The 22,943-nt window shown below is 34.8% G+C and overlaps 2 protein-coding genes across 4 annotated transcripts; one reads left to right on the top strand and one right to left on the bottom strand.

The window, feature by feature from the left end:
* Window positions 1-1,532: 1,532 nt before the first annotated feature.
* Window positions 1,533-12,605, bottom strand: LOC106163562 (cystinosin). Of its 3 annotated transcripts, XM_087004595.1 has the most exons (7): window positions 12,407-12,605; window positions 11,174-11,249; window positions 9,969-10,401; window positions 9,403-9,565; window positions 5,983-6,110; window positions 5,288-5,405; window positions 1,533-4,733 (listed from the first exon to the last, which is right to left on the bottom strand). In XM_087004595.1, exons 1-7 carry the CDS (start codon window positions 12,603-12,605, stop codon window positions 4,618-4,620), a joined length of 1,233 nt encoding a protein of 410 aa, XP_086860721.1. In that variant the 3' UTR covers window positions 1,533-4,617. The 3 variants fall into 3 exon arrangements, with proteins under 3 accessions (XP_086860721.1, XP_086860727.1, XP_086860733.1); XM_087004601.1 differs by lacking the exon at window positions 5,288-5,405; XM_087004607.1 differs by lacking the exons at window positions 5,288-5,405; window positions 5,983-6,110.
* Window positions 12,606-12,653: 48 nt separating this feature from the next.
* On the top strand, window positions 12,654-22,695 carry LOC147764012 (NADH dehydrogenase [ubiquinone] iron-sulfur protein 5-like). The gene is made up of 3 exons (XM_087004711.1): window positions 12,654-12,820; window positions 18,995-19,221; window positions 22,272-22,695. Exons 1-3 carry the CDS (start codon window positions 12,778-12,780, stop codon window positions 22,404-22,406), a joined length of 405 nt encoding a protein of 134 aa, XP_086860837.1. The 5' UTR covers window positions 12,654-12,777; the 3' UTR covers window positions 22,407-22,695.
* The last annotated feature ends 248 nt before the right edge of the window (window positions 22,696-22,943 follow it).

Genomic DNA, 22,943 nt, shown 5'->3' with positions numbered 1-22,943 from the left:
GTCTAGGCCTATTTCCCTGCATTAATGATCGACTCTACTCTGCAGATTCTTTGCTGTAATATAAATCATCATGTTAATCCCCCCCCCCCCCTTCTTGCTCTCCTCGAAAGTAAAAGCCAACATGGATGGTTTTAAACAATTATAATCAATCACTAAATACACAGCTGTCATGTCAAAATATGGTATGCAGCGTTTATAATATAAAATGAAAGAGAAATGTTGAAAATGCAGCTATCACCGCCCGTACTTAATTAAGCAGCATTCGCAACTAATATCATAATTTTTAAATTTATATTTAAATAAGGATTTTCTTTTATCTCCTTCCCCTCCTTTTTTATTTTGCGTGTGTACATGTAATACCAATCCACGCGAATTCTATTAAGAATTGCTTTTTCTCTCTTTTTCTCAGGAGGGCTTTATCAGTTAAAAGTGGTAGAACAGATATTTTTCATATTGTCTTAGGATAAGTACTGCGGAAAAATCTTAACCGCTAAACACAGCGACATTGAAATGGAAAATTTTAAAAGAGCGTCGGGATTGCACCTTCATTATGGATTACCGTCATGAAACATTAATATATTATCGACCGTATTTTGTCCTCTAATACCTTTCATTGGGTTCATTTATCGTTACAATGGGGCATTATGGCTTGGTTTTCGCAAGTGATGAATCACTCAGCTCATTTTAGAAACAAATTCATCAAGAGAATCGATATGTCGACCATATGGATATATACCGTTTGAACGATCTACGTGTAACTAGTTGAAACTGAGATAAAGGATGACTTAAATTGCATAAATTAGGAAAACTTTAAACATGTAATTCTTAGTATACCCAGATTTCGAGCTTTTAAAACTTCAGTATATTATTTCAGTGCACTCGGATCCGCGCTTCTATAATAAAACCTTACGTGCGCCATTCCATAAAACAGCCATGCGCCTTACAAAACTAAAATTTAAAAAATATCGAATATGAAAAGAAAGTAAAGACATTGTAACCGTCGTGTTTCCATTATCGTATTAATGAATTTTCTACACATTGTTGGGTTTATATCAATTACAAGAAATACAAATATGTCCTTACTGATACGTTTGCATTATCTTTTTCCAAGTACTAGAAGTAAAAAATGTAATCATAAATAAACATTGCATCAATATAAGCAGGACTTAGATAAAATTTGCTTGCTTTTCTGTAGGCAAACTCATTAATGCTAGCACAGGAAAGAAAGTAAGAAAAGAGAAATCTCATTTCAAAATTTTATTAACAACAACAAAAAAAAAAAAAAAAAAAAAGGCATATTATGCATGTACAATACATTACTGTCTTAAACATTTTTGTTCTTGTCAATGCTTCCACACATTTTAGTATTTATTCTGAGGTATTTTCATATTTATACTTGCATAGTTTTCTAGACAGAGGTCACATGGAACTTATGTTTACTCATACCTTTACCCTTTTCCAATTGCTACTTGATATATGTTTAAAAATTTGTACTTCAAACATTTTAAAAAAGATTTTGTAAAAAAAAAAAAAAAAAAAAAAAGCATTTGGCCAAAGCAAATAATTAAAAGATTTAGAGGCTCTGAACTTAGTAGACAAGCCATGCTTGACTTATTATATAACAAGTATAATACTTGGCCAACCATATTCACCCTGAGCTTCAGAGATAACTTGACACCTACCTCTTCACTATAGCCTATCTTCATCGTGTCAAGTTACCTCTGACCACATTCGATTGCTCCCGCCGCCCGCCAATCAAATTTAAATCCCGCACTCAATGACTCATTGAACGATCTAGCCAATGAACGCGAACGAGTCAAAGCGCGCTTTGTTCAAATCCGGACCAATCAAAGATAAGGCTGAATATCAGGGACTTGCCGTAACCTGTGGGCAGCACGCAAAATACATCATCCCTCAGTAGATAATGATGCAGGGCCTCAAACTGCTCTGGTTTTAATTCCGATATACTCATATTTTGCAAAGAATCAAGAGATAACTTAACACATTATTTTTCGTAGTCACTCGTAGGAGACGCCATGCTTTCTTTGTGTACGGTTATGCACTCGGAACTACTCGGATGTCTCCGCACTCGACAATAACGTTGTTGTTAGTATGGAGCTTGCGGAATCAGCCGAGGATTACCGATTGACGGTCAACCAATCAGCGTTTTCACCAAACTTTGGTGAAAAATTTTGAAACTTGGATTCGATTGGCTTATATAAACTAGGTCAAACTATTTTCGTCAGAGGTAACTTGACACGATGAAGCTAGGCTATAGTGAAGAGGTAGGTGTCAAGTTATCTCTGAAGCTCAGGGTGACCATATTAGTTCTTAAATTAAAAATGGAATAAAGCATCATATCCAAGTGTCAGGATGGGTTGAGCAATGATTTGCGTGTAGAAAAAAAACTTTATCCCCCCCCTGGAAAATTATAAGTAAAAAGTGTAAGGTAACTACCTATAAAGGTTAAAAATAAATTGCATATTTTTTTAAATATTACAAAACATATATAATTTGTCCATAGAACAAATTGAAAAACTTCCTAATATTCTTAGTAATAATATTTTATCGATAATTGCACCTTAAAATAAGCATAAAAATATCATAAGCACCAAACATGGAAGGTGAAACTAATGGACCTTGTTGCCATCAATAACATGACAGTGTCTCCTATTAATAATAATTAATCTCACTTTTCTACACATTGTTGGGTTTATAGCAATTACAAAATATACAATTATGACCTGACACACCTCCCAGATACATTTTTTTCATGGTCTTTTCCAAATAGTTAAAATTATCTAAATAAATTTGCTCAATAGAGCAAGATCTTGCAAACTATAACACAGAAGATATAACAAACATGAATGTAACTGCAAGCAAGAATACATTCTTGCTTCAAGACATAATAGACAGCCCTAGATACCTTAGTCCTATGGGCCATGGTTAATATACTGGGGGGTACAATTTAACAACTGTGACCCAGTACACACAATCCTTTTTTCAGCTATTTATATGTATTTATTAATTTGACGGAAATTTATCAGCTATAATTAACATTAAATTCATTTATATATTGGAAAGAGTAATAATACAATTTTTTCAAAGACATTAGGACAATAGTTAAAATGAATTGCGCAAGTTCCTATGGCCAGGCTGCTCTCTGACCAAACTTTTTCACTTTTATAACAGGCTATACTACAGACCCCTGTGATATCAGAAGATGATTAAATTGGCCATGTTAAAATTGTTTTTCTACTTTTAAAGTAAGATTCAGAGAACTGTCTATAATAAGATAGATATTATAGCAAATGTCATGTGTTATTAAGAAATACATTTTTACAGCCAGCCAGAATAATCCTTTCCAAAGTTATTATTTAAAAATCTTTAAATAATATAAAAGATCTATCAAATATTAACTTGACCACCAGAAGTTCAGGCCTAACCAACTACCAGATTGGGCACCGAATGATCCTGAATTCACCTGTAGATCAGACCACACTACCCGTTTTCAAGGTGTGTGTCAGATCACATTACACAGTATCAGATGCAACACCGCTCTTACCTAGTATGGGATGTGATAGTGACGATTCTCAGTGGGGTTGAAAAGCATTGCATCGCCACTCAAAATTTGTTCAGGGTATGATACTGTGTAATGCGATCTGACACACACCTTGAAAACGGGTAGTGTGGTCTGATCTACCGGTGAATTCAGGATCATTCGGTGCAGAGTCTGGTAGTTGGGTAGGCCTGAAGTTTGACTTCTTGTGTGAAAACAAAAGAAAAAGAGAGTACTGGAAATCTGAGCATTTTACATGATAGTTATTTCTGAATCCAGCTTAAAAAAAGGGCTAATGTTTGTTAAAGTACTGTAAACAAATTATGTTAGCATCCATTCATTATTTCAAATTACAACAGTGGTATAGTGATCATAAAAACATTCCCATGTTACAGCAACAGATCACTAATGGGCCTTGTGACAGCATAATCAATTTTACTGTGTCTAACACTTCATTTATTCATGTACTCTCTCTTTGCAGATGTCTGTCTTATTAAATTAGAGTATTAAATTCTAATATATTACCAATCATAATCTAATCCTTATGAAAGTAAAATAAGTTCATCCTGGGTCCATAATCTATCTACAAAGAAAAATATGAAACAAAAATCTCAAAAATTGTGGCTTTAACGCCAGACAAAAAATTGACTACAAAAAACTAGCAGACAAATATACTTGCAAAGGTTTTTTTTTTAAATAAAGATTGCATCAAAATAATTGCAACTGCAAGAATGCATAAGTTTAAGATATAACCTTGTTCTCTTTTTCAGCAAAAGCTTTAAACTATTTTTACTTATAATAATAATAATTATTATAATAATTATAATAACAATAATTCTTTAGTTGTTTATGGGTTTAAATTTTAAATCTTATCAATATTATTAGAAATAATATTTCACCTATAAATACATTGTTAATTTAATATCACAAGCATGAAAACATGGAATGATGACACTGACTCTGTTACCATAAATAACATGTCGAGCTGTTCCCTTTCCCTATCCCTGGATATCATGACCAAATCTCTAGTTTTTCCCTCTACTATGTTTATAAATGTACTATGAATTTGCTTTATATAAGCAGAAATGCTGCCCCATGAATATCAAATTGTAAGCCATCGATATCAATCCAAGTAGTAGTTTTCCTGGATTTCCAAACACCTCACTTAAGTCATCTGAAAGATAAAAATTAGAACTTTAATACACTAATAATTCACGATAATTTACAAACAACACAGTAAAACTGTATGACAAACTACTATATACATTCATATGCATTTAGGGGACCAAGCCTAAGATTTTAAACACAGGTTTTTACTTTAAAAAAATTTCTTATGAACTATGAAAGAATAACTAATACTTTTTGATAATTTCTTAACAGATGAATGCCATGAATTAATGGGGTCAAAAATATTCTAATAAATCATCTCCTGGCAAACCAACACCTATTAATTATTTTGACCCATTTTTAGGACTGCATACAACCGGGCAATCACTGCATGAAGGGATGGTGGAGTTTGAAGGTTTTTTTATTTTCCAAGATTGTTACAGAGATATGGTGGGTGTTAGGAAAGGGGGTTTAAAGATGGGTTAGTCAGAGGAAAACCCCATTTACATCAGGAAAGCATGAGTTTTTAGTGAGGAAATCTTATGCTGGGCATCTTTAAGAACAATATACTCACAAAAGATTCTCTTAAATGACAGATTTTAGAAATGAAATCTTGCTCACCATTATCAAAAGCATCTATAAACATCTGTGAATTATTAGCTGCACTGCCAGCGAAGTCCATAATGACTGCTGTTACATTGAAACCTTTTGTACTTTTCCGTTTATAGTTCAGGTATACCTAAAAACAGTAAAGTAATTTTTTATCTCTATCTTTTCATGTTTATATTGAAAATGACAAACTGAAAAGAATTTATGTATTTTTTTAATGCACGGAAATGTGTACTAAAACTTCAAACTTAATTGCAAATTTGGTAATGTGAAGTTTGTCCAATAATTCAAACAGTCCTTTTTGTGGTAAATCTTTCACTTATGAAGTGATACTGTCCAAATTTAATGTTAAATTAATAATTGGGGTCAAATTGGTCCAGTAAATCTTCTCGCATCATTTTCAACATTTATTGCACTGTTTTAATGAAAAGTTTGAATTGGCAATTGTTCATGGGAGCAGACAATACAGGTTCATTGGGTTTGAATGAAAAGTCCTCTTGGCCAGGAAAAGGTCCACTCTGAATCAAATTTTGATCTAGATTCTATGGCACTAAAAAGGTTAACTTCTCAGACCCCCACTCCCATCCCTTTGAAATTGCTCGCTAACAATATTCTGAATTTTTCAAGTTTACACAATTGGCAATACCTTCCAATTTTTGACTGTGTCAGAAATTTACTGTCAGAAATGGTATTCTCCTTTTACGTACCTGAGGTGCATATTTCACAACAGTGACTAAAATTTTGATATAGGACAACAAGTAAAAGAACTGTAACCAAGGAATGCCTCCAAGAAAGCTTTGTAAGAATCCAAAGGCAATCCATAGCATCATGCCACCTGGAAAAGAAATAACTTATTATTATCAGCACGCTGTATATGCACCTGTTGTAGATTGGAAATATCATAGGATGACTTTTTCTTGGCATAACCTGGTCATTTAAGAGAAAGTGCAAGAACATCTGAGTTGGAATCATACAAAAAACAGCAGATACCTTCAATATAGTCACCACAAATAATAATGAATAAACAGTGTGTGTGAGATCAAAGATCCTCCAAGTGACAACTAACTGACCTTCTGAAAAAGGAAGATCCCAATAAAGGGAACCGGAGAAGATCAGCATTGGTCAGAATTGTGCCGGAAGTGACGTGCAGTGGTGTTAGAAACGAAGCTGAGTGGTCATTTTAACATAGAGGTGAACGGCAGTGAAGACGGGTTGTCGGAGGAAAAAGAAGTTTTCTAAACAACATGGTAAGATAACACTTCTTCTTTACGCATTTTGGGCAGAGAAAACTTGTAGAAATAATAAATGCATGATATGAAAACGTGACAAGGAACTTGAAGGTGCAAAATCGTGCTTAATTGGCGGTCAACTTGTTTTAAAATGAATGTTGCATCGACGGCCATTGTGACAAAGAGTTTAAATGGAAAATAATTCCCTGGAGGCTGTAAATCGTTGCCATGTGGAAATTTGGCATTAATATAATCCGATATGTCCATATCTAAGTATTTTTGGGGTGTTTTATGGTATGGGCTGCACATTAGAACGAAGTTTTAGAGGTCTTGAAGGACCTTGTGAAAACAAGGAAGTAGTTGGTAACTAACAAGTGAAATGTACCGATCTCCGACTGCTGTGCACAGCTGTATCTTTTTTTCAATATATTGACGAATTTTTGTCACAGGACAAATAAAACATTTCACTGACAAGATCTACCCAAAAAGACAAAAAGAGAATTCAGGTGAGCTGACAGGTAATTAAGACTAGCTCAAAGTACTTATAATTGACATTATTATGCAATACTCAGTTGGTAAAACGATTCTCACAGGTAGATAAGATGTAACATGACCAATTTCTATAGGCTAATGATTGCCAGCCTGAGGAAATTGATTGCCAGTCTCTTTTGTCAGTGATTTTTAACTCAGATAAGAGGCTGTCAGAATGTCACCTTTGTCTTGGCATTTGTCACTGATTAGCGCCTTCCCCAGTGTAAAAGGTATATCAGTGTGATCATGTGTGTGGAATTTCATGCCAGATGGACATATAAAGATCTAAAAATTCGTCAATATATTGAAAAAAAGATACAGCTGTGCACAGCAGTCGGAGATCGGTACATTCCACTTGTTAGTTACGAACTACTTCCTGGTTTTCACAAGGCCCTTCAAGACCTCTAAAACATCGTTGTAATTGCAGCCCATACCATAAAACACCCAAAAATACTTAGATATGGACATATCGGATTATATTAATGCCAAATTTCCACATGACAACGATTTATAGACTCCCGGGAATTATTTCCCCTTTACGCTTTTTGTCGCGCTGGCGGTCGACGAAGCATTTATTTCTAAACAAGTTGACCGCAAATTAAGCACGATTTTGCACCTTCAAGTTCCGTGTCACGTTTTCATATCATGCATTTATTATTTCTACAAGTTTTCTCTGCCCAAAATGCGTAAAAAAAGAGAGTTATCTTACCATGTTGTTTAGAAAACTTCTTTTTCCTCCGACAACCCGTCTTCACTGCCGTTCACCTCTATGTTAAAATGACCACTCAGCTTCGTTTCTAACACCACTGCACGTCACTTCCGGCACAATTCTGACCAATGCTGATCTTCTCCGGTTCCCTTTATTCCCTCAATTTTATCATTTGCTAACAGTTTAACAAAACTTGCAATGCTTTCATAAAGGTATTTGCATAGGAAGCAGTGTTTGAAAACGTTACATTTTGATTTAAAGCAATTTTACTCAAAGTGACAAAGTGCAGAATTCAACAAAGTACATCTTTTTTTTCTGGTAAATATTCAGTGGCACAAAAGGTCTCTCATGTCTTGTTAACCATAATCTAAGACCCCTTTTCCAAAGACACTGTTGGTTTAAGTCTGTAGATCAATATGTCTCTGTGGAGACTATTGCTGAGTGCGATCAGTTTAACTTGGTATTAATTAAATGACACCCCCCCCTCCTGGAGTTAAGTAAAATACAGAAAAGCTAGTGATTATACTAGTGCCTTAGACCCCATTCCCAGAGATTAGATCGATCTACTTTAGATCAACCTAACTCCCTGGGGGTTCACGCTAAATAGCTGTCAGCCGAGCAGGCACAAAAGTTAATTACCTCCTTACAGCTTGTAGTAGGCGGGACGGACATCTAAGCCGGATTATCTGACAGTAATCTAGTGAGACTCCCCGCGGGGATAGATCGATCTAAAAGCTCTGGGAATACGCCCTTAGAAACAAGAGGAGGCATGTCATTCAGTAAAGGTTATTGCACTCAGCAAGAGTCCCTGCAGAGCTGGATCAATCTAATTAGACTGATGGTGTTTAATATGGGAACGGGACCTAAGACATGGGAGCTGCTATCCTGTATCATGGATGGCCTGGAGTGGCTTGAATTCACAAAAACCGCGTAACTTAAAGTTAAAAAATCCATTCAGGTGGGTTTTTGAGCTTGAACTATATTTCATACCTAAGAATCATTCTTGTTAGTTTGAGGATAAATAACATGGGTTTTCCCTTCATGGTATTGCCAGTGACAGTGCACAAAACAGGGTTTTTGTTATTTTAATGCAATATTACATATGATGGATATATTTATAGGCACACTATGTCTATAAATACAAATGTTCAAAAGAATAAATAAATGAATAAATAGCAATTTCAACAGAATGTACTACATATTATCCTAGAGATCTTCTCAACTTACTTTAGGTCCAAGATTGATCAAAACTCACTGATGATTACTCACCATCTTCTTTTACCATCTTAGAGCTCATTCCCAGTGAAAATATTGTTCCACATAGATTGTTCCAACTCTGCAGACTCTTGGTGAACGCAATCAGTTGAACTGATTAACACATTCATTCACTCTGACATTGAGAATACAGAAAAGCTGGTGATTACGCAAGTATGTTGGAAACAAGAGGTGTGTTAATCTGTTAATCAGATTGTATTCAGTGAGAGACCCTGGGGAGTTTGATCAATCTTTGTAGAATGACAGTTTCATTGGGGATAAACCCCTATAAATTACTTAAAAAATACAGATTGATTGCATCTTTAAAAATCTAGAAGCTTATTCTTATAAGTCTATCCAATGAATTCATAACTGTGTATCAGTTTATAAAATAAAGAATTTACCTTGTAAAAGTAATGTTTTCCATGAGAGTTTTTGTCCTCCCCTGTCATAAATATGAAATTGTATGATGAAAATGATCATTATGATCACAGCATGAGTAGAATAGAGCACATCATTCACTTTCACAGGTATATCTCCTTTAGGATGCAAAAGAAGGTATTCATGCTGAAAGGAAAAAAATATAACCTTCTTCTGAATTTTATGATGTTACAAAAAATTTGCTCTTTACATATCAATGATTAGAGTTCTTTTTAAAGGGCAAGGCTTAACTACATCATCACAGCAAAATATTGGCTATACAGATGCAAAATTCTAAATTTTACCATCTCATTGAAATTCATCAGTCTCAATCTTTTTCCTGGAGTAATTAAGAAATTAGCGATTTAGAAACTCAAAAATGAGTTTACAAATGGATTGTAATTTTATCAACAGTTTTGAATAATTTTGTAGCTTGGGGATTATGGGAAAATGTTGAAATATCCAGGAGATTTTCAACTTTTTTGCAATATAAAGGTCTAATCATAGAAATGCTTATTGTGTCTCTTTTTCCTGCAACCTCTTCACATACCTGCACTGTATCACCGAAGTACATGGCTGCATTGAAAATAGCATAAGAAAAATGACCTGTGCAATTCAACACTGTAAAGTCATAACTCAACCCTGCCGTACTCTTCAGTTTCCAGTTGGTATAGACTTGTGGATAAAATGAGACTGTCCACATAAAAAAACAGAACCAGCCCACAGCCACACTGAGGTATCCCAATAAAAGGTTGTGAACTACTCTGATTTGTACACGCTGACTAGGAAGTCCCTTCAGTGTTACCTCAGATGACACTGCGGTTTTGAATGACAATGTACAATGACCAGCATGGTATCCAGCATACAGTGGAATCAAGACTGGTTTAGATGAGCCTTTTGGAATATGAATTTTTTTCACAGTCTGAATAAGTGATGGATCATCCAAATGCACCAATATAACAATATCTCTTCCAACTGGTTTCCTAAAATAAGGTCAAATTGATTGATAACTGCATGTTTTATTAAATCAATTTTTGAATAAGGAGATGACAAAAATTGCTATCTATAAACCTTACTTTTAATTATTGTTCAAATGAATACAAATAAAAGTATGCATTCTTTTCAGGATTGTATCAAAATGACAAAACAGAAAAATACACATATTTATTTTAATCAGAGTCTAAAATCTATAAAAATTTTCAAAAGACTTAAACAAGTAAAATGACACAAACAGCAAAACTATATGAAAAATTATTTAAAATGTCACGTATCTATAAATTTATCAATATATTTATCATATACAGATATGATTTTTTTTCCAGTTTATACCAGCACAATGTTCATTATGGTGAAACTACTTGCAACCATCTGATAATGGTATCAGGCCCCAGTTTCACACACACACACACACACACACACACACACACACACACACACACACACACACAAAAAAAAAAAAAAAACAAATCAGTTCTCTGGCTTAGTTGACTTGGATCTCAATAAGAGTGCTGTTACACTGCTCCTAATGATCCTAAGATGTGCCCATATGTAACCATCTAACCTTAGTAATTGAGTTCTTGGCCAGGGAACATTTTTTTGTGAAACTACTTACAAGTTGATTTGAACAGTCAAATCAAATTGCTTGTGGGCGCTATTTCCATGGTTTCATGTTTTTATCAATTAAATGGTTTGCACCAAGTTGTTTCCCACTGTGCCCCCCCCCCCCCCCCAATCTACCACATCCAGAACACCTACCTAAGCTGAACAGTAATAGATTTTGAAGATTCAGTTTCAAATATCAGCGACTTGGATGAAACTTTCAGAGATGAATCTGAAAATTACAAGAGGGTATATTGTATCCAAACTGATGTATATACATTCTTATTTTCTGTTCTTATTGTGTCTTTTTACTAGTACATAATTGAGCATACACCTGCTGAATAGTAGGTAGAAGTGTCAGTTATTTTTAAAAAACATACGGACATTCAAGTCTCACAAACACACACAACAAAATCAAATACATGTAAAAAATAATAATGATTTCTTCAACGTACAACAACAATTTGGGAACAAATACCAAGTAGCACGCACTATGTAGGTATATCACAAACCGCTAGGGGCGCTACAGTCGTAACTATCCAGGGGCAGTGAGGTGTAAAACTGATATCGGCCTGCTGACAGCTCGCCTATGGCACCCCTTTTTTAAATCTCTTTTTTAGCGCCGCGTAAAAAACTAATACAATCCATTAACTAAATAAGCTGTAAATCAAAGAGTAAAATCTGGTCACGTGATTTTCCCATGTTGCAGTCTTTGAGAAGTTTCAGTTCAGGGCGTTTGAAGTTTTGCCTCGACAAAATGCTCAAAATTGTCAGTTAAGTACTGGTTGCAACTTTTTGAAATTTATAGCGAATAAAGTTTATGAAATTTGCAAAATTATGTAGAAAAATCATGAAAATTGAGCAGTGCGAAGTATAGTTAATTTGATGCGCAATATTTATAGTACATGATCTGTACGGAAGCCAACCTAGCCATGTTCTTGTGCGGTCGCCAATTTGGATTTGTTTCCGGGTCATTAGATTAACATACAGCCCTAATTGGTCACAAGCAATTTGAGCTGCAGCTACAGCTGAGTGATCACCGCTGCTCAGTAGTGACAGGTTTTAAGCTGAAGAGTGTGGACACTTTTGGTGAATTTTTGCAGTTAAAAAACTTCAATATCTTCGTTGCTTGTAGGAATATTTAAAAAATTCCAAGTGATTTCATCTGGCTTTTGTATTACCTTTCAGATGATATAAGTATTATAATTTTATGATCAGTTTGAAAATTTTTCTGATATACCTACACTATGCCTCCCAAAATTTTGCCTTGGTTTTCGCAAGGAGTTGGAACTCCTTGGTTTTCGGTAGTGACTTTAATCAATGTCTCTGGTATTTAAATATATCATTTAACAATGTTTATGTTAATGCAATGAAAATGTTGGTGCTTACCATCTACATCGATACCATGATATAGGTATCCAGCTGTTTTAACTTTAACGTTATAATCATAAAGCAGGGCTACTACAACGGCACAAAACGCTAATCCACAGAAAAAGCAAACACATGTCTTAGTTTTACTTCGAAGTTCGCAAAGCCCAAATGTCCGTTTGGTGCCCTGATGTACAGGCGCACCACTTATATCCTGCATCTCCTAAGAATCTTTGTCCAACACTGCTAAATCCTAGGCAAGACGAGACCAACTATATACTCCTGCCACCTATCGTTGCATTTGCATTCGAAGCCATCTTTACCAGTACAACTAATGACTTTCGTTGAACTAATATAACTTTAAGTCCAACGGACCAAACTGTTTAGAAAAAATGGGCGCTGCATATAGTCGAACAAAAATTGACGAAATTGAAGGTAAGAAAATCTGTTATCTATGCTGTCTTGATACAGGTGCGCAATGTAAGTTTGTGATTATACAGGCACTAGGATCCCCAACACGTTTTTTTTTCTTATTGAGCTTGACTAAGACACTTGAAATTTGGTACACAGATAGTCACATATCTGACTATGAATAAACCGTTTAAAATTTTTATCAAGTTATTCAAGTTTTAGTGACACCATGTCTGCCATTCTTCTTCAGACGCCACATTCAAAAATGAGTCAAAAGTTGCTAAATTTGATTTTCACCCACTAAACAGTGTCATAGAAAATTGGCAAGCTTGTGAAATAGAATCATTGAAAACAAAAGATAAAATTCTAATTGAAATAAAACCAGACATTGGATAAGCCTGAAACCAAGTACACCTACCGTCAGGGTTTCCACTAGATTTTGCATGTGAGGGTCATTTTGACCCCCACTTTTTAAAAATGGGGGTCATTTTCAAAATTTAGGGGTCAATAATTCATAAGTTTAAAATAACATTGAAATAAATATTACAAGCAATAAAAACAACAAAAGTCATGTGTTATTTATGGGGTACTCTGCCACCAGACCATCCCTATCAATGACAGACCTTATCATGTGAAAGCTGTAGGTGACCAGGGTCATTTAAAGAATGTCACTAATGGAACTTTCTGAATTTTACTGACATTTACAAAATTTACAGACTTTACGAAAGGCCCAAAAAATCTGTCAGACATTCGGTCTGACAAGCCTGAAAATTCTGTCAGACCAAAACAAAATCTGTCAGACCGAAGTAAAATAATAGAAATATGACAAATTATTTATGTTTTCAGGTGTATTTTTAAACGTTTTTAATTATCGACATTAAATCTAATATAAATTTATATATATACAGTATATAAAAAAATTAGACAAAAAAAAATCATTTGCATAACAAGTTGCTTTTTATCTAATGAAAAATGCGTTGTAGATTGACACAAGGACTAAAAAATACAAGGGTTTCCGTTAGCGCAATATATGTGCGTCCCTGACGCTTTTTTATCAAAAATGACCCCCATTTTTAAATGTATTGCGTCCATTTGACGCACATTTATCTCATTTATTCGGTGAGTTTTCAAACTGGCTGGGAATGTGTAAATACAAGGAATACATTTTTCTTTCTGGACGATATTTTTACTTCATTCGAAGAGACGGGATGAAAATTCCGGGAAGTTCCCAGCTAATTATACATAATTTATTAACCTCAGTTTCACTCACATATACTATTTTGTGACTGGCTGAGATTGGGGATGACGTAATATACAGTCTCGTTTTCGTTTCCGTGATACCCTTACACCACAAAATGGCCGCACACATGTGCTCAAGCTTTTCGCGTTTTTTACAGACTTGTTCCTCTGTTTCTTCATTATCAGTTGTGCACAGTAGTTATGGCTAAGCGTTTTGTTTAAAAAATGGCGTTGTTGAACTTAAAATACTTCGTTGGTGCACAGCGTAGCAAAAATGAAAACGAAGTGAGGAAGAGAAACGGATTGATATTGAAATTGGAAAGAAGGTGGGCCCCGGCGGACTTATAATCTGGAGGGTGTGACTGAAATGCGCAATACACTGCAATACAGTGCAACACAGCGCAATACACTTGATAACACAAGTCCAGTTGCAAGTAAACACAGGAAAGGGTAATCTCAAATAAAATGGGGTGATATAAAAGCAAAATATAGTTCATAGTAATTAATATTGCTGATACAACTTGACAATTTTTTCATTGTTTGGTCAGTCGCCATGTTGGCGAGTAGCTCTTCTTGGCCAGTAATATATCCAAGAAGAGCCACTTGCCAACATGGCTGCAAACTGGACAATATAAAAGTCTTGCTGATTTGTTAAGTTATATCAACGATATTACTTACCTAGTAATATAGGTCATTTTTATATCACCCTACTTTGCTGGGAATGGTCATTTTTTTGTGTAATTGCAACTGGATTTGATTTTTGAAGTGTATTGCACTGTGTTGCGCTGTATTGCGGTGTATTGCGCAATTCAGTCACACCGTAATCTGGAGGAGAGGAAAAAGGTGTGTGGAGTTAATATTATTATCAACAGCAACATAAATCTTACTGCTTTATTACGGGTTCTGAAAATTATCGAGCACATGTATGTCTCTTCTTCCCGTCTATCATACACCTGGACCAGTAGTGGTTTCTTTAGACGTATATGGACAGATACAGATGTATGTACCGGTACATGCACCCTACAGTTCACGACCACTTGTTGGAGAAAGTGCACATGAACTCGATGAAGGCTCACAGTTTGAATTTCTTGTTATCAAAAAGAAATAAAATGAAGAAGGAATTTAGACTCAGGGTGGACAGTCCCTATCAAAGTTTCAATTGTATGAAAGCGACCGCCTTACTTTGAGGTTTCACAATGCATATGTTATTGCCAAAAACAACGGCTGAACTAGTTTTCTGATTAACAGACGTTTTTATGGACATACGTTTGATATTACTGGCTACACATTCTTCATTGTATTTTTTTAGTCCTTGTGTCAATTTACAATGCATTTTTCATTAAATAAAATAAAACTTGTTATGCAAATAATTTTTTGTCTATATTTTTTCTACAAGTTTATATATATATATATATATATATATTAATATTAGATTTAATGTCAATGATTAAAAACGTTAAAAAATACACCTGAAAACATATATAATTTGTCATATTTGTATTACTTTACTTCGGTCTGAGAGATTTTGTTTCAGTCTGACAGAATTTTCAAGCTTGTCAGACGGAATGGGCCTTTGATAAAGTCTGTAAAATTTGTAAATGTCAATAAAATTCAGAGAGTTCCATTAGTGACATTCTTTAAATGACCTACACCTTTCACATGATATGGTCTGTCATTGATAGGGATGGTCTGGTGGCAGAGTACCCCATAAATAACACATGACTTTTTATTTGTTTTTATTGCTTGTAATATTTATTTCAATGTTATTTCAAACTTATGAATTCTTGACCCCTAAATTTTGAAAATGACCCCCATTTTTAAAAAGTGGGGATCAAAATGACTCTCGCACGCAAAATCTAGTGGAAACCCTGATAAACATCCGTCGTTTTTGACTATATTCTGAAACTGCCTCGTTGTCAGAAATATCACCAAAAAGTAAATTTCTTTCTCCTTTGCACTTGTGAAAAATGAGTTTGACTATATTCCAGTCCGATGCTTCTTTTTTATCAGAAATGTCACTAAAAAGTAGAGGTTTTGCCTTGGGACCTTTTTTCCGCAGCAGTCCCAGGTAGGTGTGGCTCAGCTGAGACGCGCATGGTCAGTGTCGACGGTTGAACGTCCACGACAAGTATTTAGCAAAAAGTGACCAAATTGGTCAGACATTATGTAAGAATTTGGCGGGAGTTGACCAGTGCATGTGGACGAATTTATTCCATATAACATTTATAGAGCATGCCCTGAGTGTCAGAGCAACGTAAAAGCTATCTTGTTAAATATACCTTGTGATGGAGTCGCTTTTACTAGCTCTGACGAACAGCGACAATCTGGGGGCGTTCCTCTTCAAAATTTTGCCTGGGGCGCTTCCATATTTGGAAGTCACACGTCACAGCTGTGTCAGCCTGGATCCATATTTGGCAGTCATAAGTCTCGTACGTCACAGGTTTGGCCACCTGGAGCTGCCTTTCCCGCCTTGTGCTGAGGTATCTCGTGCAGACGAGACAAGAAGCAATTAAAGTTCGAATTGAAAATATCTTGCAGTCGAAGGTCAGTGCCACAATACAAGCAACATTCTGCTTTAAAAACTGATTTTCGTGTAGCCATTGCGCATCCATTATAGTGGTATCGGGCATACAGTGTAGCTGTCAAATTTGGCACACGGCAAGCACGTGTATTGTGCATGTGTATATCTCAGGACTAAATGTTCTTTGATAAGCAAAAAATACAAAAACATTGGATATATCTTTTCTTTCGAAGAATATTATTTATTTTTTCACTTTACATCTTAAATGCAGCAAATAAAATTAAATAAAGCATAATTAAATCTGTTTTATGTTTCATTTTGGTCTGATGACATTCAACTGCAGATTCCCTGCGGAGCAGTTCTATTTGATTGACGGAAGTGTAACATGGCTGCTGTTCGCTAGAGCCAGTATTGCTGATATGGGTTATTTAAAAAATCAAGATCGAGCTGGCAATACTGGAATCTAGAACCTAGGGTACTAGAGCGTGATATAGGGTCACTTTATTCGGTTTTAGAGGTGTTTTAGGATGAAATGACTATTTTTTCTCGGTATGTATGTCAAATAATACACTGTCACCCTCTCGCGATATATGCCATGAACACCTCTCACTGACGCTCAAGGTGTTATGGCATATATCGCTCGGGTGACAGTGTATTATCTCACACTTAAAATGTTCTCGATATTTAACACTGTTGTATCATTGTACGTATAATCTCAACTTGATCCACGTAAAATTTGGGCTTCGTTAGTGCTGGGGTCTAGGTGTGGCGCTCATTGCAACGTACCCTTGTCTAAAATTGGCAAAATTAAATGCTAATTATCAACCATACCAAAGGAATTATGGGAAAAATTTCTAAAGACAGCTAATCGAAAGTCATATGTGGAGATTTCAAATATGCCCATGGATTTGACCTTTGACCTTTATTTGAAGGTGAAACGGGCCAAAATTTTCAAAAAAAGGTAATTTTTTATGAAAAAAAAATATTTTCAGAAAATACACAAACCTAACCTATAATATTTTTGGCAGGTGTTACCCTTCAGGTCATCTTTCATCTCCGTGAGTTTGGGGTAAATCGGTGCATTTTCACAGGAGCAGCAGCCATTAGATGCCGAAACAGAAAACTCTCTAATTCTAGAACTATTATTGCTAGAGACCTCTTGTTTTTTGCATTTGATAGACAGCATGTCAAGCCTAACACTGAAGGTGGTCTTCATTTTTTTTGTTTTCCATATGGTTTACGTGTTATGCTATATCAAAAAGTACATTGTGGTGGTGAAAGTAAAATGTGCAATATGCATAAATGCATATAATTTTGTATATCTGGAAAAGATAGCATAAGGCTTGGCGAGGCAGACAACTTCTGGTCAAAAATGACATTATTTCATGAAATTTGAATATCTGTAACTTCTGAGCACCTCCCATTGCAATAATTTCAGCCAAAATGACCTTTTCTTTATTTCAATTAATTGCTTCTGTAAGTAATTTATGGCACATTATTGTAACTCCAAAATTGTAACATTTAGTCCCTTATATCTCCAAAACTGGCAGAGATAGGTCCATAGTTACTATTGAAGTTGAATAGGAAGTCATATACTGGCAATTTATCTGTGACCTTAAAAATGACCTTTGGCCTACTTTTCACCATGAACTGAACTTTGCAACTTTTTCAGTGCTTATACTTTCAAAACTTTCAAATATATGCCCATAATTACTATTAGATTTGAATAGGAAGTCATATATTGACCTACTTTTCACCATGAACCGCACATTGCAAGTTTTCCTTTATATCTCCAAGACTGGCAGAGATCGGTCCATAGTTACTATAGAAGTTGAATAGGAAGTCATATACTTATAATCTAACTGCAACCTTGAAATTGACCTTTGACCTACTTTCATGATAAACTGCACTTTGCAAATTCTCTGATCTTTAATATATCTCAAAAACTGGCAAAGATACGACCATAGCTACTATTGAACTTGAATAGGAAGTCGTATACTGGCAATCTGTGACCTTGAAATTGACCTTTTGACCTAATTTTCACCATGAACTGAAGTTTGCATATTTACAATGATTTTACAACAGTGACTGAAATTGAATACACATTTTCATAGTTTTGTAATTATGTAATAGTACGCATGCATCTGAGACTTTGAAGCAGAATACGCTAGTCAACAGTAATTGATGATGAGAACGTTTAATATTTAAAGAAAGACAGTGGTGCTTCATGCAGTCACGTTCAAATGAGTTGTTTTGCATAATCGTCAATTACACCGCATTGAGCTATTGTTCGGAACTGTAGTTTCCGAGAATCGAATGTTAAAAAAGTACTCTGTCGGACTACATAAAAAAACATACTCACAGCTGCCTTTCTTTAAAATGTTTTTTCTTATTGTGTATAACTGTTACAGTGGTATTTGTGTTCTTTTGTATTACAGAAGATCTTTGGACAGATGAGTTAATCATGAAACCACCTGGTTTGAACATCAAACGCTTATTGCCAATTGGAGGCCTTGTGCAGCAAAAGCAATCTATGCAGAATAGGTGCAGGTTCTTAGAAGCAGATTACTTAGAATGTTTGGATAATGTTGGTCTAAGCCGTGGGGAAAAAGAATGTAGAGATTTTTTAATGGATTTAAAGGAGTGTGCGTACCACTACACGCAGGTAATATGTGCTAACATTTACCGTACTTCATGAAATGAAAGTCATACAATAAGCATGAGTCTTGAATATGGCAAAAATAATCTTCCCAGGCATATCCTGGTCTGATCCCGAGGCTAGGGCCCTGTGCAGAACTGTCAATCAAAATAGCAGCACAGTTACAAGTCAGTGCATTTTCACAGGAGTAGCAGCCATAAGATACCGAAACTGAAAACTGTCTCTAATTTGGGAACCGTTAGTGCTAGAGACCTATTATTTTTGGATTTTGTAGAGCATGTCAAGCCCAATACTGAAGGTGGTCTCTGTTTTTTTTATTTCCATACGGTTTTCGAGTTATGCTGTATTGAAAAGTACATTGTGGTGGTGAAAGCAAAATGTGCAATACGGTAATGTGTAATAAATTTTGAACTCCTGGAAAATAAAACATAAGGCTTGGCGAGGCAGACAACTTTGGTCAAAAATGACATTATTTCATAAAATTTGAACATCTGGAACTTCTGAGCACCTCCCATTTCAAGAATTTCAACCAAAATGACCTTTTCTTTATTTCAATTAATTATTTTTTTGTAGGAAACTGGCAGAGATAGGTCCATAGTTACTATTGAAGTTGAATAGGAAGTCAATTCCACTGTGACCTTAAAATTGACCTTTGACCTACTTTTCACCATAAACTGCACTTTGCAAATTTTCCGATCTTTATATCTCAAAAACTGGCAAAGATACAACCTTAGTTACTATGGAACTTGAATAGGAAGTCATATACTGGCAATCTAACTGTGACCCTGAAATTGACCTTTGACCTTATTTTCACCATGAACTGAACTTTAAAATTTTCATTCCTTTTTATCTCCAAAACTGGCAGAGATAGGTCCATAGCTACTATTGAAGTTAAATAGGATATTATATACTGGCAATCTAATTGTCACCTTAAAATTGACCTTTGACCTACTTTTCAGCATAAACTGCACTTTGCAAATTTTCCGATCTTTATATCTCAAAAACTGGCAAAGATACACCAGTAGTTACTATTGAACATGAATAGGAAGTCATATACTGGCAATCTTACTGTGGCCCTGAAATTAACCTTTGAGCTTATTTTCACCATGAACTGATCTTTGCAAATTTTCTATCCCTTATATCCCAAAAACCAGCAGAGATACGCCCATAGTTACTCTTAAAGCTAAATAGGAAATCATATACTGGCAATCTAACTGTGACCTTAAAATTTACCTTTGACCTACTTTTCATCATAAACTGCACTTTGCAAATTTTCCGATCTTTTTATCTCAAAAACTGGCAAAGATACACCAGTAGTTACTATTGAACATGAATAGGAAGTCATATACTGACAATCTTACTGTGACCCTGAAATTAACCTTTGACCTAATTTTCACCATGAACTGATTTTTGCAAATTTTCTATCCCTTATATCTCAAAAGCCTGCAGAGGTACACCCAAAGTTGCTGTTGAACTTGAATACCCTGGCTATCTAACTGTGACCTTGAATTTCACCTTTGACCTACTTTTTATGATGAACTGCTTTTTGCATGTTGTCTGGCCTTTAAATCTCCAAAATTGGCAAAGAAATACCCATGGTTACTATTGAACTTGATGCAACCCTGACAACACATTTCAAGGAAAACCAAAAAGAAAATATAGGTCAATTCCAAAATCTGCTTGATTGTACCATTTTTAGTCATACTTTTTTTTGCATATTTTTTGGAACTTTTGTTGATTGCATTTTATAGAGCTTGTCAAGCACAAGACTGGTGGTGGTGTCCCTTTTTTTTTTGGGGGGGGGGGTTCCATTCGAATGCCCTTACTCCAGCTGGTGGTACAATATCCAGAGGCAGTATCGCCTCTCTGATCTCTAGTTTTACTATACGTTTGAGTTGTTTGGGAGAATCCAATTCAGAGTCCAAGCGTGGATATTCTATATCAGATCAAATCAATAAAGTAAGTTCCAGTAGACTATGCGTTTGCTTTAAATTAATAAAAAGTTGTACAAACAATGTATGAAATCCCAGAATTTCGCAAGGAGGCTAGAAAATGCTAGTTAGGGCAAAAGATATTTTAAAAGTATCAATTCATGACCAACTTTTTTTGCGCTGGAGCTTGTCATGCAGTGGCAAAAAGCACTGACAACTGGGCCAGGACTTGTTATTTTAAATGCTCTGTCATACAATAGTATGGACATTGTGACTGACATGTTGACATTATACATCAGACATTTTCAATTTATACCAGATTTGTCCGGCTGTCTGACGTTTTTTCAGGAACACTGGTATTCCTGTGGCCTTGAATTTGACCCCTAACCTTTTTGCCATGAACTGCACTTCACAAATTTGGATTCAACCTTTTACTCTTCCCCATGATTTTGTTATAAATTGTAGTTTTTTGACAAAAAAAAAAAAAAAAAAAAAAAGAAAAGAAAAGAAAAAAAAATAAAGCACTCTTGTTCATATTTTGTTAATACAGCTAGATTAAAAGTTTGAATAGCAGCTTTATTAGAATATTTTTGTTGTTTTCTTTTTTAAATTTTCAAACACGTGTCATTTACAACATGTAACTTTTCACTCCCATCCACCTGCAGCTCTGTAAAAGTAACATTTTTTGTATTTCCACATAAGTAGTAGTATTGGTTTTTATGCCATTAAGCATTTTGTAACATTATTTTATGCACTGTCATCATTTTTCACATATTGAGATTTTCATTATGTTAATTTGAACTCACATGGTCCAGAAAATATATTCTTGGTGTCCAGGTTACCTGTTGTGCATGATTAAAATTAAGTTTTGATTGACTGTGCCAATATAAGCATTATTTATTATTGCATCAAAATTGACAAAATGACCAGTTGTCTGCATCTTTATTACCTCCTTTTTAAAATTTTGTCTGTACATTTGACAGCTTAACTGCCTTGTTTGTATCAGCTAGGTAGAATGTATTTGAGTATAATGATTATAATGTTTGTTTACTATAGAATGTATTTGAGTATGATGATTATCATGTTTGTTCACTATTTGATGTTGAGTTTTATCTTTCTATTCAGAAAGCGAGGCTTAAGGAAATTAATCAAAGAAAAGCTGAGCTTTATAGTGACAAGGAAGCCCGAGAAAAGCATAGACAAGAATGGATTGAAAAAGAAAGGAAAAGAGATGAAGAATGTGCCAAATCATGGCAATAACTATAGGATTAAACATGCTTTTGCAACATTTGCCACTTTAAATAGCAACCATAAAGAAACTTTGATTGAAGAATATGTAAAGGTGAATTTCGGTTTGCAATTAATGTTAAGTAAATTGAAATGTTTGTGAAAACCTCTATCATTTTGTCACTTGATGCATTGCATTGGATTGCACTTTTTTTTAGAAACAAAATTTAACTAGATAAAACACTGTTGATTGTAAATAAATAAACCAAAACAACAGGATTATGAGTGTGAAATATATTTGATTAAAAAAGCTTCAAAACTGTTTTAATGTACATACATAGTAAATTATTATGTCAATTTTGACACAATTTTACTTGATGCTTAACAGCAAAAGCAACACCAAATTTCACTATAGGTAACACCAACATTAAGAATGTGTAAATGGCATAATAGGGCTTCAGACCCATGAGATTTCACATTCACTCACTGAAAATCTCAATGTTTAAAATGAACATTCAAAAATAAAAATTATATATATATTTATAACAGACAATTTTGTTTCCAAATATT

This window comes from Lingula anatina, chromosome 1 (assembly GCF_051362555.1).
Source record: "Lingula anatina isolate TDL-2025a chromosome 1, LinAna3.0, whole genome shotgun sequence".
In the NCBI taxonomy this organism is placed as follows: Eukaryota; Metazoa; Brachiopoda; class Lingulata; order Lingulida; family Lingulidae; genus Lingula; species Lingula anatina.
Note: the sequence above shows the minus strand (reverse complement) of the source record. Positions and strands in the feature narration are given on the sequence as shown.